This window comes from Mustela nigripes, chromosome 6, assembly GCF_022355385.1.
Source record: "Mustela nigripes isolate SB6536 chromosome 6, MUSNIG.SB6536, whole genome shotgun sequence".
NCBI lineage: Eukaryota > Metazoa > Chordata > Mammalia > Carnivora > Mustelidae > Mustela > Mustela nigripes.
Window position 1 is genome coordinate 59067349 of NC_081562.1, and position 19297 is coordinate 59086645.

General features: G+C 38.4%; 1 protein-coding gene across 1 annotated transcript in view; it reads right to left on the minus strand.

Moving 5' to 3' along the window:
* SLC15A5 (solute carrier family 15 member 5) overlaps nt 1-16172 on the minus strand; it is an 80148-nt gene extending 63976 nt beyond the window's left edge. The window contains exons 1-3 of the mRNA XM_059404768.1: nt 15812-16172; nt 11274-11496; nt 388-557 (exon numbers count right to left, since the gene is read on the minus strand). Of these exons, the coding sequence (XP_059260751.1) occupies nt 388-557; nt 11274-11496; nt 15812-16172 (754 nt within the window). The remainder of the gene's footprint in view (nt 1-387; nt 558-11273; nt 11497-15811) is intronic.
* Between the last annotated feature and the right edge of the window lie 3125 nt (nt 16173-19297).

Here is a 19297-nt window from a genome sequence, read left to right on the forward strand (position 1 = left end):
CCACTTTCAGTTTGTTCTCTATCTTTAAGAGTCTCTTGTGGTTTGTCCTCATCCCTCCTTTTGCTTCAAAATCACCAGGTGGGATGGGGAGAGAGTGAGTGGAGTTGATGATAGTTGAAGCGGAGAGTACATACGGGATTTTTGTCCTACTTTTGTTTTTGTTTAAAACATCCAATTATTAAACTGATTTGAACAAGGGAAACCGAAAAGATCTTAGAGATTGTTGATATTCTTACAGATTTTACTGCTCTCAAGTGTAGCAACTGGCAGACTCTACAAATCCTGTGAGTTGAAAGAGAAGTTACAGGGGATCAAAGATGAAGAAGATCAAGTAGATCAAGAAAACCATCAAAATCAAATAATTAATGTGAAGTGTGATTTACTTACATTTTTCTGGCTGATAAATCAAGTCACAGTGCATCATATGAAGGGTTATCAAAGCCATAAGTGTAGACATAAAGGGAATGAGTAGAACCAGGGCCCCAGCCCCTGAGTGCTGGATGTAAGATATTCCCAGAAAGACAACAGTTGCTTTCAGGTTCATGATCCAGCAAAACCTGTGATACACAGACAGACAGAAATAAAAAGACCATTGAGTTACTTCAGAGAACAATTGTTAATTTTAATGCTTTGATCTAGATGTAAGCTATGAAGTGGTGGCCTGTTAGCTGAACTAGAATTTGTCAGTATTATTTTAAACTTCTTTAAAAAAAAAATTCTTTTTTTATTTGAGAGAAAGAGAGAGTGAAAGAGAGAGAAAGAGAGACAAGGAGCAGCGGGAGAAGCAGAGGGAGGTGGAGAAGCAGACTCCTCCACTAGAAGAGAGCTCGACAAGGGGCTCGATTGCAGGATCATGACCTGAGCTAAAGGCAGACACTTAACCACTTGAGCCAGTCAGGCACGCCTGTTTATTAGACTTCTTAATAACTGTGAACATATCAGCTATGGAGTCTTATCATTTTTGTTATCTTTGTTTCATTCCTTTTAGAACACGTGTGGAGAGAATGTGTTATCTAAAGACAAACTTTTTCTGCAAAGGGCTTCATAGTAAATATTTGAGGTTTCGAGGGTCATACCATCTCTACAGCAACTGCTCAACTATGTGTTGTGGCACTAGAGAAGCCATAAACAATACTTAATCAAACATGCCTAATAAATCTGGGAAAGGCTGCATGGGTAAAAAGCTGAATCTTCCTATTTATTCTACTCTTCAAAGTATGGGTAAACTGAGGAATACTTTGGTTATACCCAGACCATGCATTAAACCAAAGAAATGCGTGTCATTTGAATAAAACTTTCAGTACCTTTTCCTGATGAATAGTATTACAACTACGTACCCATAGCAGTAGTCTGGTTTGTAATGGGGGAAATAATCTGTATCTCTCATCCTTTCATTGGGTCTAAGCCCATGCTGTTAGAGTCCCATGGCAGAGGAGGGGTCTTAACATTAATTTATAAAATTTATTAGGGTAAAATTAAATACAATAAAATATCTGCTTAAATATATAGTTTTATGAGTTTTGGTAAATTTTTCAGTTGGGTAAACACTAATAAGACCTAAGTTTTAGAACATAACATTATCACTAAGGTTTAAAGGGCCAACCTTGTTAGATCAGGCCCATCCAGGATTCTAGGATAATCTCTTCTTTGGTTAATTTAAAAATCAAATTATTAGAGACTTTAAAAAAAGTTTTTATTTATTTTAGAGTGAGAAAGGGAGAGAGAGTGTGTGCACAAGTGGTGGAAGGGACAGAGGGAGAGAAAAAGAGCCTCAAGCAGACTCCCTGCTGAGCAAGGAGCCCAAGGTTTTCAATCCTATAACCCTGACATTATGACCTGAGCCAAAACCAAGACTTGGATGCTTAACTGACTGAGCCACCAAGGCACCCCTAGAGACTTTAGTTACATTGCCAAATCCCTTCACTTTTGCCATGTAACAACACAATTAGGGTTTGGAAAAAACCTAGGAATGGAAGGGCTAGATGATACAGTAGATGAACATTTAATATTTTAAGAAATTTCCAAATGCTTTTCAAGTAATTGTAACATTTTGCATCAACTACAACATAGGTATGAGAGTTTTAATACCTCCACATCTTGGCCAATACTTGGTATATGATCAGTCTTAAATTTTAGCCATTTTAATAGATGTGTGTTCGTATCCCATTGTGATTTTATTTTGCATTTCCCTAATAACTAGCAATATTGAGCATCTCTTCATGTGCTTTTATCCATCTGTATATCTTCTTTGGTGAGATTGCTGTTCAAAACTTTTGCCCATTTAAAATAAAACTAGGTTATTTTCTTATTATTGAATTTTTAAAAAGATTTTATTTATTTATTTGACAGACAGAGATCACAAGTAGGCAGAGAGGCAGGCAGAAAGAGAGGGGGAGGCAGGCCCCTGCTGAGCAGAGAGCCCGGGCTTTTATTGTTGTATCTAGGAAATCTTTCCCTAACCCAAGATCACAAAAATTTTCCATCTCTGTTTTAGAGGAGAAATTTTTGCCTTGGAGACCTTTACGGTTTCAAGTGAATTCTCACAGCTGCATTGTTGCAAAGGCATGAGTAGGAGCCCTCATTCTGGTGCAGCCTCTAAGAAGAGGCTAACTTGACCATGTGTCTTTTTTACACTTCTTTCCTATCATCAAGTTCATGACACCACCATTTCCTCATTAATACAAGCTTTAACATTAGAAATTACCTTTCACTCATGCTTCTTGCCAAATTTTATATATTATTAATTATAAATATTGTTTCTTTCCCTTGGAATGATGCTCAAAAAGACATGAATTTGGGACACCTGGGTGGCTTGGTCAGTTAAGCATCTGCCTTGGCTCAGGTCATGATCCGGGGTCCTGAGATGGAGCTCCCACCTGAGTAGGAAGCTTCCTTCTCCCTTTTCCTCTGCCCTTCCCCTCTGCTTGGGCTCACTCTCTCTCTCTCTGTGTCTCTTTCTCAAATGAATAAATAAATAAATAAAATCTTAAAAAAAAAAAAAGACATGAATTTGAGTGAAAACTCTGATAATCACATGATCTGTGTCTTAGGCTTTTTGGATTTCTGGGTCTTTATCTTTAAAGTAGGGATCATACCCTCTAGTCAGGTTTCTTGTGAAGACTGAATGGAGAACACACACTGGAGCTGCACTGTGCTAAGCTAACGTTGTCATATTCTTCACTTTTCTTCCATCTTGTTTCCGGAAACAAAATGAGCAAGGAAGTTAGAGCGTGGTGAGCATGGAAAAGACCATTTGGAGACGTGATCCGCGCTAATTGTGATTCAGATCATGCAAGGCCTTGAAGTCCATGGTAAAGAGTTTGGTTTTTATTCTTAGTCTATTGGGAAGCCATTTGAAGGCGATTGATCATGGGGCTGAAATGATGTGCTTTTAAATGGAAAAAAGAAAGGATTATCATGAGGTCTACGCATGTAGATTATGCATGGTCAGGGCCTGGTAAGACTAATCACAGCTGCTGTAGCCTGGAGGAGGGTTAGAAGTGAACTGGACTGCGGTTAGCAAAGTCAAGGGAGAGAAGGAGAGAGGTTTGTGACGTATATTTGGAAAGGAGACATGCGCCCAGCTACCCCTGTGCCTTCTCTGTCCTATAAACATGGTTGCTCATTTTCACCTCTAAAATTTTTTTTTAAGAATTTTATTTATGTATTTATTTAAGAGAGAGAGAGTGCAGAAGTTGGGGGAGGGACAGAAAGAGAGGGAGAAGGAGACTTCCCAATGAGCAGGGAGCCTGCCATAGGGCTTGATTCTAGGATCCTGAGATCATAACCTTAGCCTAAGGCAGATACTTAACCAACTGAGCCACCCAGGCACCCCCATCCTTACACCTTTTGTCACTTAACTAAAGTTCCATGTCAAGTCTCTTTTCCTTTATTCAACATTCTCTTGAATAGAAATTCTCTGAACTTCTAAGATAATCCATTCTGCAATGATTTCACTTTTGTTAGTTTTGTCTTCTCACAAGCTGTCAGGCTTCCTGACAGGAACGCCTTGTTCTTTGTCTCCATAGGACATAACATGGTTCTAGGATCACAATATAGGGATAGTAAATAAGTAATTGACGAATAACATGGCATCTCACAAAAACCACATTATCCAACAACAACGTATAAAAACATTTTCCATAATTGACCTAGGAAAGTAATCAAACATCCAACATGGCCATGCTGAGGACTCTGGTTTACTACAATCCACCACCAGAAACTTGTCACAGTGCCAGTGAGACACAAAGCTAGAGTTTTGTAGGACATTTGGATAGAGCTCTTAGGCTCAGTCTCGGGTCGTCCTGTCGAGCTGTTGCAACCTGCACACTTGAGTTGCGGCTCACGCAACTAAGAGAAGCTGGAGCTGCAAGCAGTGTTATAGCTCTTTCAATCGGCAGGAAACACTTTTCTTAAATGTTCAATATTGCTGAGAAAATCCAAGAGGACATTGTGTGGCTCCTCGGAACACCACATGGTGATGTAAACTAAATCGCTCTAAAGAGGGTCAGGGAAAATTACAATTATTCCAAGACTTCAATCTTGTAAAAGGCAGTTAGAAACAAAAGAATTATAGTGTTGAATAGCTTCATATAGGAAGAGATTTCACACCAAGTACTAAATGTATTTTAACAAATGCCATCCAACCTATTTGATTGTGTAATTTTCTGGAAGAATTACCTAGTACAGGCATGTTTTATATATGTCTTTATTGATCCATGGACAGGATAAGCCATAGATAATTAAGGGTGAAATTGTATATGTATCAACTGTAAAAAAATAAAAGAAATAAAAACCCACAGTCTTCAAACTCACCATTAAGACTCCTTTCATCTCATAGCTCACTAGCAAATTGAGTATATAAAGCACCTCTCACACAGAAAGTCAAAGAGCAAAGCACTAACACAAAATAAATACAAGTGATTAAGGAAAATTGAAAGCAGCAGTAAAAATATGTTTCTTTAGTCTACTTTTAAATACAGATTGGGAACTGCAAATAACTGGGAGTACATGTAAGTCTAATTTTTTTTTTTTTTTTTTGGGTCTTCGTGATTCTATGGCATTGAATACAAATAAGGGAAAGAAAACTTGTTGCTGCAAATCTCAGCAATCCTTTTGAGATTTTTTTTCTTTTAAACATTCACCTTTACTTATTTAGTAATCATGATTGAACTCACTCTTATACTTTGTCATCTCTTAGGCTGTCTCATTTTGACATACTTCAAATTTATTTTCAGTGATTTTAGGGAAAATGGTTTAAACTGGTTTTTCTTAACCCGAGAAGATGCCAAGAGGGAAGGCAAACTCTTGGGTCTTCATGGCAGCAGGAGACAATGGACAGAGTTCAGGGAAACTATTTTACTCTGCATTGAACAATATTGAGATAATTCACTAGGGGATTTGTGGTTCTTCAAAAAGAACTGAACTGTTCTTTGAACTGTTTAGAAAAGTCAAGGACACACTTGGGTGCTGACTTCCTGGTGGGTCATGGTTGACAATGGTTGCTTCTTCCAGCATCACTATAGACCTATAGAAGTACTTCAAAGAATACTCTGGTGGTCATGAATTTAGAGAAAAAAGAAGCAAGTGGAAATTTTGCAGTTCTAGATGCTTTTTATCTATAATTTTTTTCAACAGTACAGATAAAGAAAAGGCATCTAATAAAAGAAGAGTGTTGGTTTTGGTGAACAGACAGCATGATTTAGAAAAGATAGATATATATATATATATATATATATATATATATATATATATTTCTTTTTTTTTTTTTTAAAGATTTTATTTACTTGACAGACAGAGATCACAAGTAGGCAGAGAGGCAGGCAGAGAGAGAGGAAGGGAAGCAGGCTCCCCGCTGAGCAGAGAGCCCGATGCGGGGCTCTATCCCAGGACCCTAGGATCAGGACCTGAGCTGAAGCCTTTAACCCACTGAGCCACCCAGGCACCCCTAGAAAAGGTATATTTTTAATTTTTAATCAAGAAATTTGGGAATAGGTCTCACTCTTTCTCTCTTGCTCTCCTTGCCTCTTCTTCTTTTAACTTACTATCATTCTCTTTCTCTCTCTGATCCTCCCTTCTTCTTTTTTTCCCCCAACATTGCAACCATAACAGTTATTCCTGTATATCATTTTCTTATTTCCTCAATTTAAGGTCTTTAGATCACTGCGTGTTTACTGATGAAAATAAGTCCGTAGTCATGTACCTACCAAGTTGAAAAACGACCAAGCAGGGCTTAAAAAAAAAAAAAAAAAGAGCAGTAAGACACAAGAAATTCGCCTTTCTTTCTTTTTTTCCTCAGTGTTCTTTGGTTTCCACAAGTATATGTTAGGCAGGAATTCTGAGTGTATTTCCTGAAAGCTTACCACTTTGGCAAAAGTAAAGAAGGAGTTGTCTGTTGTTATTAGAGTGGGTGGGTAGGATTTGTTAAGCTTGGCTAGAGCCCATGGAAATAGAATTTTGGAAGGTTTAGTGATTTTTTTTTTTTAAAGCTATTTACAAGCTATTCCTCAGTGTGCAACTCAGATGATATTTTGAGAACTAATACAATTATTCCGTGAACTGCTTTGATTTTGTTGGCTGAAATGTACCTTATAAATTATGATTTTACTATTACAGAATTAAGTAGATTCATGTTTCGTTTCTCTTCACAAGGAATTTCTCAATCAGATAGGTTTCCAAGTGGGATGAAAAATCGCTATGAATTGTCAAAACTTTCCAAAGCCGCCTCATATCCAGTATGTGCACCCCAATGATGTCCAGTTCCATTCCTTTTCTTTTTCTTTATATTTAAGTTTATTTATTTATTTGAGAGAGAGAGAGAGAGAGACAGCGAGAGAGGGAACACAAGCAGGGGGAGTGGGAGAGGGAGAAGCAGGCTTTCTCCCAACAAGGAGCCTGATACGGGGCTGGATCCCAGGACCCAGAGATCGTGATCTGAGCTGAAGATAGACGTCCAATGACCATGCCACCCAGGTGCCCCCCATTTCTTTTCAAAGTTATCTCTAGACCATGCTAGTATCCCCTTTCCTTATATCTCTGCAATTGTTTTCAAAATTCTGAAGCACTTGATAAAAGTGGTAAACCTTCCCCAGCTATGCTTCCAGTATATTCTGATCTTGGCCGTTGTGGGTGGGGCCTAGGAAACATTTTTAAATAAAGCCTGTAAATGATTCTCAAAACCAGACAACAGCTTGAGAGCAGTAGTCCTTAAATCTGACTACTTAGGCATCTAAATAAATAAATAAATTAATTAATTAATTAAAAAAAATCCTGGTCTCTGGATCTCACCTCATACCAATATATATGGAATTTTTGATGCCAAGGCCCAGGAATCAGTATTTTTAAGAGTCCTCAGGTGGCTTTTATGTCAATCTAGGATTGAGAATTTCTGCTTTCGAACAACACTCAACTGAATATTAAAATAGCTTCTGATAAAACATTCCGTGGGATAGTAAGTTTTTACCTCTAGCGTTTCCCTAAGATAAAAGTTATTAAGTTCAAGCAAGTATTAACATCAGAATATTTTAGTGTAGGACAAATACTGTGTACAGTCAATCTGAGTACCAGATATTCAAAATTTCTGGGATAGAATAAGTTAGTCTCTAGATTTTTTTTCAAGAACTCTACCAATATTCTATTTGGACTTTTCAATCACGTATAATTCACTCTGGTAACTAGTTAGGAACAGACAATGATATGCAGATTGGATGCAAATTACCAGGTGAAGTAAGTAGAGAAATGTGGAAGCAAGATTTGAAGTTAATTGCAGTAGAATTTAAAATTATGGTTATAGACAGACTTAATTATCCACCTTTCTTTTTGCTTCCAGAAAAGATTCTGCACAGGTGTATTTACCTAGATGATCTCTAGCATGGTGACTCTTAATTGCACACCTTAGATTTTGGAAAGTGCTGGAAGAGCCAGGTTCTAATCTAGATAACGGCACAAGGATGTTGGAAGATTATTATGCCTCTTGGTTTTCAGGGAGTTTAGCTTTATTCTTTCAGTAAGGTACATAGTTGAAGAAGATCCAGTACCAGATGGTAATGTTGGCTGGGAGTGGTTTTCTCACCTACACTTGGCAGCTCTACTCGGAAGTGGTGCTTTCAATGCTCGAGACTTCCAGTCTATACTATTTAACATAATCACTATGAAGCTTTAGGTGGTAGAGATGCAATGACACATCTCATTAAAGGTCCTGTAACTAGGAACATCTGACATCTGTGCTGAAGATAGAACTGGATGCAGCCTTCGAGTGGTTGCGGATTCAAGTGGTATGCTGTTTTTAAAGACACTATGGAAATTCATTATATTAGCCAAGTTTGTACTTTCTAGAGGCGTTTTTCTGACATGGAGAAATAGATTTTAAATGAAAGTGCTGCCCATTTAAAGATGGCGGCCTCCTCAATGGGTTCCCTCTCACTCAGAACTTAGACAATGATTTTAGCTGATTTGTCATTTAATAACAATAGTTACCCTATTTTGAATACCTATGATGTGCTAGGATCCTTTATATATGAGCTATGCAGCCGCACATAGTCCCATTTTGTGGATGAGGGACTTGTGTCCGGAGAGGTTAAGGGACTTGCCAAAAAGCAGAACACTTCTTTGACACAGCCAGGATCCTGTCAGCCTTCAGGCTGCCCCATAAGGTCTCTGTCCATGTAACCACCCACCCCTGAAGTATGTAGTGCAATAGAGTTAATATATTTTTCCATAAATTACAAAAAGCAGCTGCCCATAGAAATTGCCCTGTAGCTTGGTACTATAAACTTAGGAAAAAACCCCAAAACTGAAACAACCAGATTCAGCCTTTAAGAAGCTTACCATCGAGACAGTTCTGCATCCAAGAGTGACACCTTGACTTTAGATTCCTCATGCACATTTCTAGGTGTTTTTTTTTTTTTTTAAGATTTCATTTATTTATTTGAGAGAGAGCATGAGCAGAGGGAGGGGCAGAGGGAGAATCAGACTTCTCACTGATCCAGGACCCCAGTGTGGGGCAGGATCCCAGGACCCTGGGATGCTTAATGGCCTGAGCCAACCAGGCACCCTACATTTTGAGGTGATTTAACTTTAGGTTTTAAAAATTCTGCATGATTCTTTCCCTCTTTCTTTCATTTTGTCTGTCTAAAAATTTATTTATCTATCTTTAGGGGAGAGAGAGAGAAAAAACATGAGAGTGTGGTGGGGAAATTCGAAGAGAAGGGGAGAGAGAGAGAGAGAATCTCAACACATTCCCCACTGAGCACAGAGCTGCTGTGGGCTAGATCTCTTGACCCTGAGATCATGACCTGAGCAGAAAAAACAAGTCAGACAACAACGTCCGCAACAACGGAGCCATCCAGGCGCCCCTGCATGACTCTTTTTATTAAAGATTTTAGTGAAATTAGGAAATAATAAAAACCACATTGAAATGTGTTTGTCCTAAATTCTGTCCTGCTCGCACTGCAGAAATTCATTTTCACCCCACTCCCCATCCCCCCCTTTAAAGGCCTAAAGTACAAACCCACTGGGAGTCCCCCCCTTTTCCCAAAGGAAATATTTCATTCATATAATGTCTCCTTTGTAATCAACACTGAGAAATGTCACTTTGATTAAACACAACTCTGAATGACTAAGACCATAGTACAATAAATTCTCCAGAGCTATCTTTCAGAACAACTGATTGCTCTCCAGTCTTAATCCTCCAGAGTCTTATTTAATCAAAATGATGTTGCTAATTAAGGATTAAAACCTCCGAATAGAATAAAAAAGAAGGATTTTTCTTTCTCCTTTGGGCAGGTCAAGGAGGCAGAATTTACTATAAGGAAGTAAAGAGTCCCTTCCACCTTTGGTAAAACTGCATTATTTTCTGACATTTGGACTGAATCCAAAATAGACCTGAGTGCTTTGTAATATTAATATAATGGGGGGGGGAGAAAGAAAGGAAGAAAAAAAGAAAGAAAGAAAGAAGAGAAAGAGGGAGAGAGAAAGAGAGAGGGAAAGAAAGAAGGAGAGAAAGAAACGGACTGCCTTGGATAGTTAAATATACTGGGATTATTTATGCTAACTTTTTTTTTTTCATTTAATGCTTTAAATATGAGTTTTCTTTAAACGTTTTGTCTGATTCTCTCTGTGCCTTGATTTTTTCCATTGCTAACATTGGTGGAAAGACAGAATATTTAGAAAAATGTTGACAACTCATTTCACAGAGAAGAGGGAACAAAAGAATGTATCTCAGATGTACTTGACATTCACTGATGAATAATAACAAAATATTCTACCTTAAGATCAAAAATTTTTCTTGAATTTGTATTTGATAATAAAAACTGGTTCCTTAAAACTGCATCAAACTGTGTAAGAACTCACTGGGAGAGAAACGGATTCCCAGGAAAGTGGTTTGATTTTCATGGAGTACAAACTCTTTTAGGTGTTAAGGGTGAAGTGGATTCCAGACAGAAGGCTGGTTTATGTTTCCACAAATTGTAAAATACTTTTTCTGTCCTTTTTATCTTTTCTCTGCACTGCCTGTGAATTTATAATCTCTGCCCAATTCTCCTCTTACAGGGTAGACAGGGCTAGGAACAGGTGCCATCTGGGATCACCTACTATGTGCCAGATTTTCTGCCTGCAAGACACATATTATTGCCTCTAATAAAACCCATGAAGAGGGATTATGATAAGCTTTCACAAAGATTAAACTGAGGGGGCACCTTTGTGCTCGTTCAGTTAAGCGTCCACCTTCAGCTTGGGGCATGATCCCAGGGTCCTGAGATCGAGCCCCACATCCAGCTCCCTGCTCAAGGAGTCTTCTCCCTCTGCCACTTCTCCTACTTGTGCTCTCTCTCTCTCTCTCTCTCTCTCTCTCTCTGTGTGTTTAATAAATAAATAAAATCTAAAAACAATGATTAAACTAAAACTTATAGAGAATAAACGACTTTACCAAGGTCAGATAGCTTGCGTTAAGTAGAGTTGAGGCTGTTTGGCTCCAAAGCCACCTTCTGTTGGGTATGACAAGCCACTTCACACTGGTTTATTTGGAAGGTAAATGTATCAGTGTGCTTCCAGAAGGTGCTGGTAAGCTGCGTTCATCTGTACCTGACTCATGGGCTCCCACACTTACTGGCTGAATCATTGTCCAAGGCACTGTCACATTGTCACTTGACCCAGACCAGTCAATAACTAACACTGAATTACTGCCATCAACATGGGACCAGAGGGCAAACAAGAGAAATCCCAGGAGGGAGAGGAATGTTGTAAGGCTCATTGCACTCCTAGCCAGTGGTGCTTACCAGTTAAAAAAAGACATTTGTTTCTGGGATCCATGCTCCTTAAGGCTGTAAGCACCCGGTGGACAGACGATGGCTCTCAGTCCTCCTGTGCCAAGGCAGATGGCCAGCAACGCTAAGTAAAACAGCCTCTTCTGCTCCTTTTTTGGTATATGGTTAATCATATGGTGAGTGCCTATATAGAAATCTCCCAAGGGAAAAGCAACCACAGATAACAAAGCAGTGCCTGTAGACAGAGAAAAAAGGAGAATAAATACGGCGTAGACCACCTGAATCACCAAACCACATTTTAAATAAGGTTTTTCCTCTGAAAGGAGCAGCATTGTGTGATTGTCTTCTTGACATACTTGTTAGTTACTACAATTCTGGAGACAGGATAATTTTTCTAAATGTGAACATTTTCTTCATTATGGGTTTTAATTAATCCAGAGGCCTAGTTTTTCCCCCCTTAGACTTGACCTATCTTCTCTTGCAGGGTATATAAGCAAATCATGTCCGTTTTAACAAAATTGGGAAATATATAAGAAGCTAGAGATGCCTGTCATCTCACCCCCCAGAGAAAACCACTGTTAGTAAGGGTTATTTTTTCTCAGTCACATATCAGACTTGTCAGTAACTTTTAACTTTCTTGTTAAAGAAAATGTTTGACAGAGAACATTATCATAGAGGTAACAAGAACATAGATCCCTTTGCCTATTCTCACTTCTTAGGCCACTGAGCAGAGCCATCTTGGCGAACACAGAGGTGAGAAGGTGAGGTGGGTGATTCCGTACTGGGCAGCAGGAGGGGGAAGACAGGCAGGGACAAGGGGCGGGAGTCAATCCTCTTCTCCCTTCCATCTTGCAGGGAGTAAACGTAAACATTTCCCTTGTTGGTAGAAATTATAATTCAATGCCATACTTTTGCTAAGCTCTTTGAATTCTGTAAAACATTTTTATGTATTATATTATTTCATCTTGGAAAAACTTGGTGATGTCAGAAGATAGATTTTCTTCTAAGTTTATGGACATTGGGGAGGGTATGTGCTTTGGTGAGTGCTGTGAAGTGTGTAAACCTGGTGATTCACAGACCTGTACCCCTGGGGATAAAAATATATGTTTATAAAAAATAAAAAATTAATAAAATAAATAAATAAATAAATAATAAAAATAAAAACAAAACAAAACAAAACCAAACCCAGGTTCAGGGAGGTTAAGTGACTTGCCCAATGTTATAGAGTATCCCAGATATAATCTGCTACCTTTCATAATTCCTATCAACTGGTCAAATCGTCTTTTGTGTGTGTGTGTGTGTGTGTGTGATCAATTTGATTAGTCAAAAATGGCTTCTCCCTGTTATTCTTGTCCTCCATTTTATTTTCATATTTTTGGTATGATTTTTTATATGGCGGCGGTATGTGGTTAGTTTTCTCAGTTGGACTATAAGTTCCTTAAAGGCAGAAATTAGGGTCTAATGTTTTTTCTCCCTTACAATGGCTTTTACAACCTGAAGAATATATGCACTCAATATGTGGTAACAAATAGATTTACCATGAGAACGGGCCCTTTATATAACTGAGTTTGAAACATTTCCTATGAAGTTTGGCCAGATATGATATCAACTGCTTTCTCCCTGCCACTCAATCCTCTGTATCTCTGGAAGTATGATGTGAGGCCTGGGGAGGCTAAGGATTGTCCATAGGGGATGGGCCGAGAGTTATTTCTTGCAGAAACCATATGCATAAAGACAAAGCACTTTTAGTGGTCCATTTGTGTAAATTAGAAAGACACATTCCTTCCATCTTTTGAGGAAATGTCATAGTGTATTGATTTCATTAGATCAAAACTTTATTTTTATCTTGTAAAACTGAAGTAATGAAAATACAAGTCTATGACATGTATGATAGAAAGTCTCCTCTTTGATATGTGCTATATTGGGCACTGCATATTAAGCGCACATTCTCGGTAGCTTTGTATAAAACACCAGGATGTGTCATAGCCTCTGCTGGGAGCTAGCAAGTCCATCAAAGAGGACAGATAACCAGGTGGAAATTAGATTTTAATGTGGTAAGTGAAATTATAGAGGTATGATTAGAATGTGGTTAAGCAATGTGGGTCTTGAAAGAAGGACAGGATTTTTCAAGTCTTGGCTATGGGGTAGGAAGATAAAGGAAGGTTGACAATTTCAGGCATAGAAAAAAAAAATGCATAAGTAACAGTAGAGAAGTAGGGGATTAGAGGCAAGCAAAAGTTCAGCAGGGTTGAGGTCATATACTGAGAGAAAAGTCTAGAAAGTTAAATTTGGGACAGATTGTAAAGATTTTTATGTACTAAATTGGATTTTGTTTTTTAGATAATAAAGCCGATATATAGATTTATTCTATAGACATATAGATCTATATAGACTTATTCTTGTTTATCCTTAGTGTTGTAAATAGAAATGTAAATGTAAATAGAAATGGAGTCATACTGACCTCCAATAGCCCAGTAAGTAGGCCAGGGTAATGGTCAAGAAAAAGAAAGCCTCATTTTTGAGCTAAGGATTAGCATTTGAAACAGAAGACACATTTTTGGTAGAACCTCTGACACTCAGTGACTGGTTGGAATTTGATGGCAGCCATGAGCAGGGACCCAAGGAAATAGTTTTTAGTAAGAAAATGAACGGATATGGAGTTGACTTGGGTCTTTTGTTTGTCAAATTCTAAAATCGGGACTCAGTCCTAGTCTGATGGCTTCCGTGGGAATTTAGACTGATAGGAATTGCCATGTTAAATAAGAAGTTGCCAAGTGCCCTGGATATGGCCTGTTACCAAGTCAAGAAGAGCAAATCATTCAGATGCTTGCTTAAACATCTCCTTAACAGAAAACATTTCATGATACAGAACAGCAACCATGTCACTGTCTAGTCTGCTCTGTCTCCACCCCCTTACCCTCCTATATATTTCTTTGTAACACTCCTGAGCACCTGACATAATATCACTTGCTCATTTATTTTCTCTTTCCCATACCAGAAAGTCACCTTTTAAAAATTTATTTATTTTTTTAAAGATTTTATTTACTTATTTGACAGAGAAAGGGAGATCACAACTAGGCAGAGAGGCAGGCAGAGAGAGAGAGAGAGGAGGAAGCAGGCTCCCCCCTGAGCAGAGAGCCCGATGTGGGGCTCAATCCCAAGATCATGACCTTAGCCAAAGGCAGATGCCAAACCCACTGAGTCACCCAGGTGCCCCAGAAAGTCACCTTTGACAGAGACGAGACTGTTTTCTTTTCTGTTGCATTCCCAGATCCTGGGAGAATGCATGCCACAGAGCAGTCATTGGAGAGTATTTGTTGAATGTTGAGTGAATATTTGCCATACAGAGACTTTGTTTTTACTTAACAAAACTGACACAGTGAAGAGTTATAAGTTTGAATCACACTCTAAGTGATGAGTGGTGAATGGTAATTTATCATCGGAAACTGGGGGATATATTGAATACCTGATATCCATCCCTTCCTCGTTTATCTCCTCCCCTATCCCCCCAAACCTTCGTTTTTGCTCCATTTCATAGTATTGGTGAACTACATACTAACTACATACTAACTTTCTAAGTTCCTCAGCTCAAAAACTTGGAGTTAATTTTTGTTTCTCTACCATATTTGTTCTCTTGTTTAGTTGCCAAGTTTTTCATACTTTTTCATATATTCTCTCCTGGATTGACACTTCTCCTAGACCATCCTCCTGGGATATCCTGGTCTCCTGCTCTTGAACCTCTCACTGTGGTTGCCTCTCCTGTTTACTGAAGAAAAACACTTCCCAGATGTGTTTCATCATATCTTCAGTGACTCCTTGATGTCCAGAAGAACAACTTGAACTTTTTAGCCCCAAATTCTAGACTGTTCATCAACTTACTTTCTATACCTTATCAAGCAATCTTGATTTTTCCCCATTTCTCACTAGCACATCTCTCCCAAAGTTTTGTAGATATATGTTCACTCCCAGTGTTTTTTAGATATATATGTATATTTTTCTATGTGAAGGAGCTTAGTGTAGCATTTAAATTCATTCATTTATTTAGCATGTAGCCATAGTTCATAATCTAGAAATCATGTCTCCATATTCAATCTTAATTACTCTATGACTAATTAAAAACCACCTTTTCATGAAAACATTCTTCAGTTATTCTACATGAACTTCAGAAACCTTTTTAGCACATTTCATCTTAGTTGTGAAGCAGATGAACTTCCTGTGACACATAGAATTTGTCACGAATTTGGGCTTGAGGTAGGAGGGGGGAAAGAGAGGGTGTTTGAAGGAGTCCAGAAGACAGATATATAAAGAGATAATTATTATAAAATATAATCAGTGCAGCAATATAGGTATCAAAGGATACACACACACACACGCACATGCACATGCATTTACTAGCATCCCTCCAATAATACAGAGAACTAAGTAAATTGAGACAACATTCTTACTTCATTTATCACATTTTATACTCAGAGCAAGATAAGGATAAGAGTAAAAATCCTAACAAAAATCAATTAAGTTGCAAAACGATCCAGTCAGAAGAGGATACTCACCTAGAAAATGTAGACATAAGCAAGCACATACCAGCTTGTTTCTTCCTAGACAGACATCAGCAAGCCATCCCGCAAACATAGGGCTAATTATTGAAGTTCCAATAAAACACAGGTTCAAAATGGCTGCCTGGTAATTGGGATAGCCAAGCTTGACAGTGCAAAAGGGGATCATGTTGCAGACGACTTCAAAGAAAGTGAACCTCTCACACATCTCCACCAGAAGCAAACAGATTCCAACTCGAATTTTTTTCACAGCATATGTTGAAGAGAAATAACCAGTATGTCTTTGAGTTTTCTCTTTCTCGCAGCTGTGATGTAAAGATACTTTCGCATCCGTGGTTTTAAAGTCTATAACAGACATGACTACCCTCCTTAAATGCAACTTATGACAGTGTTTTGAACTTAGTGATTTTTTTTTTTACTCCCACCCTTCTAATGAAAAAATAAATAAGATCTTTGCTTTGAATTTCACAACTCCATGCTAAAGTTTCATGGGGTTTTTTTGCACATTAACGTGGGGGAGCACAGGAGAGGAGACACAAGTATTTAAATGTTCACGGTAGCCCAGTGTAGCCAAATCTGACTTGTTTGTCTAATTATTTAGAGGCTAATTAGGCTCTTCCTCCAAACTTATATTGTATTGCATGAATCCTGTTGTATACCTGTGGAAACTCATCTGCCTCATGCTGATAAAGGTTTAAATACTGAGGCAAAAGAAGCAGTTTTTCAGGAGAATTTGAGCACTAGATCAAGAAATAATTTGAGTCTAATAATTTCTGATACTTTAATTAAACAAGCCAGAACAGCACCAAGAGATAAAGCGCGAAAGGAAATCTGTTTTGAGGGGGCAGGATACCTTATCATTATTACATTTCTTGTTATTTTTGGTTGGAATTCTGATAAGAAAGCTAATTAGGTAACATAAGTGCTAGTACATTTAGGTAACAAGCAGAGTTTGCAAGAAAGTAATTTAAGTGCACTAATGAAAGGAGAAAATATTAAACAAAAACCCTTTTCCTTTAAGTTGACCCCATGCTTGTAGAACAGCCTCTCGGAGGAAATCGGAATCAAAAGGTGATTTTTGAGTCCTTATTATTAGTCAGCAGCAGGAACACAGCAACCATCCTACACAAGCTTTGGGGAATATTGGATCTGGTATCACCCTGACCCTCCTCCAGCTGGGTGAATGGATGTTAGCATTCTATTTTGGAAAGCAGGAGGGCACCAATTAAGCTAAAAAAGCAGCAGCAAAAGAGAACACTTGAACATTTAGGGATTTAGCTGCAAGGACATAGGAAGACAAGGAGATGGAACTATTGGGTTAAAGTCATAATAATTCAACACACAGGGAGTGAATATAGGAATGTTAATTTTATGTTGGAGTCAGAAGCAAAAGACTGATAAGGGCTTTTGACTCTGATTCTTATCTTTTGACCTGAGAGATTGGGAGCAAACACTTTGCTTCAGTTTCTTCTAATAGTTTCATTATATTTTCATCTGCTCAGCATTACCTCCCCGTCTTTGGTAACAATGCCCCATTTTTTTCCTTTGCGTAGAGTGACCATGCAATTTATTACCTAAATTTGAACACTTCCGTGAGTGAAAATGAAGCTATTTATAGTTATTCCTGAAAAACACATATAAACTGGGACCATCTAGGGCAAGTCCCAACATACGTCTTCCCTTTAGGGAATAACTTCCATCTATGCCATGGGATCCTGGTGGGGTTTTCTTCTGGCCAGAGGAATCAATACATGGTTCAAGGCCATCCTCTTACATTTTCTCCCCAAGAATTTTAATCATGGAGCGGAATGACTCCAGTTTGGACAAGGGAGCTAAGTCATTCAGATGGCAACTCTCAGAAAAGGGATAGTTCGAGAGATTCTGATGGAAAATTCAGTACCATCCTGGCTCTTATCCTTTAGGAGACATGATTAGTTTTTCCTCTGTAAAGGACTCACTTTCCAATCAACTCTAGATTGACTGAAGTAGCCGTGTTTGATTTCTGTGGTTGGTAGAGAACCCTAAGTGATACTTTGTGTTGTTGTTTGCCCCAGATTCAGGGAAAGTTTTTCCCAAGCCCCTGGGAATGCATTTAACCAGCCCCTGACAAAGGACTCCTGCAGGATTGTATCATAAATTAGGTAGTCCTGACCCTTTCCAGGGCCTGATCCTAAGTATGTTGGAATCCTTCAGCGTAGTGTGTATCCTTGTCCCCAAACAGACCACAGGTAGTGGCAACCTGTGGTTTGGAGACCGTCGAGTAAGGGAGAACAGCAGCAGTTGCGGAGTAGATTTAAAGCAATAGGAAAACACCTCTTTTTTACTGCTGTCTCTCAAAACTAGGCTCAGAGGGAGCATAGACAACTACTGGTTCTGCCTGAAAATGACACTTGACAGGGAATATTGAATGCCATCATCTTTATACAAACCTGAGCCCTTGAGTGCGGGCTTCTGCATCCTTCAGCTTCACGCAAACTTCCCCCCACCCCAAACCTTGGGTTTGTTCTCTTTCTCCCTCCACCTCCGTTAATAAAATCATATTTTTCCTCCATTTTAACAACAATGTATGTACGTTGGACCCAACGTGGAAAATATCTAGAAATAGAAATGAAATGAAAGTTTTTGCAGAATTTACTTTGATGTTTTCCCCATGACTATTTTTTATTAGTAGACTTTAAATATTTAAATTATATAGTTATAGGCAACTACTGTATAATGCATTTTTATCCGTTTTGTAGGTAATTTAACAGTCCATTATGAAGTCTTTGTGAACATAAATTTTTATGGTTGTATTAATAGATATATCACTCACTTAACTATTCCTCCATTTTTGGTTGGTTACATTTGTCTCAGATCAGTTATAAGCCAGATGTTCTTTAACTTTTCATTATAAATGCACATCTAAAAGAAAAAATATCCTTATAAACAATGCTGGAATGGGTATTTGTTCATAAATTTCGCACATTCCCATATTATATTCTTTAACATGTTTTAAAAATTCCAGTTAGTGTACGGTGTAATATTCATTTCAGGTCTACAACTTAGGGATTCAACACTTACATATGACACCTGGTGCTCATTACAAGTGCCTTCCTTCATCCCCATCACCTATTATACCCATCCCCGCCCCCCCAATCTGGTAATCCTCAGGTTCTTCTCTATTGTTAAGAGTCTGTTTCTTAGTTTTCCTCTCTCTTGTTTCCCCCTATGATTATTTGTTTTTTCCACAAAACGAAATTATGTAAAGAGCCCAAATGTCCATCCACTGATGAATGATAAAGAGGTGGTATGTGGGACACCTGGGTGGCTCAGTGGGTGAAAGCCTTTGCTTTCTGCTCAGGTCATGGTCCCAGGGTCCTGCGATCGAGCCCTATATCGGGCTCTCTGCTCAGCAGGGAGCCTGCTTCTCCTCTCTCTCTGCCTGCTTCTGCCTACTTGTGATCTCTGTCTGTCAAATAAATAAATAAATAATCTAAAAAAAAA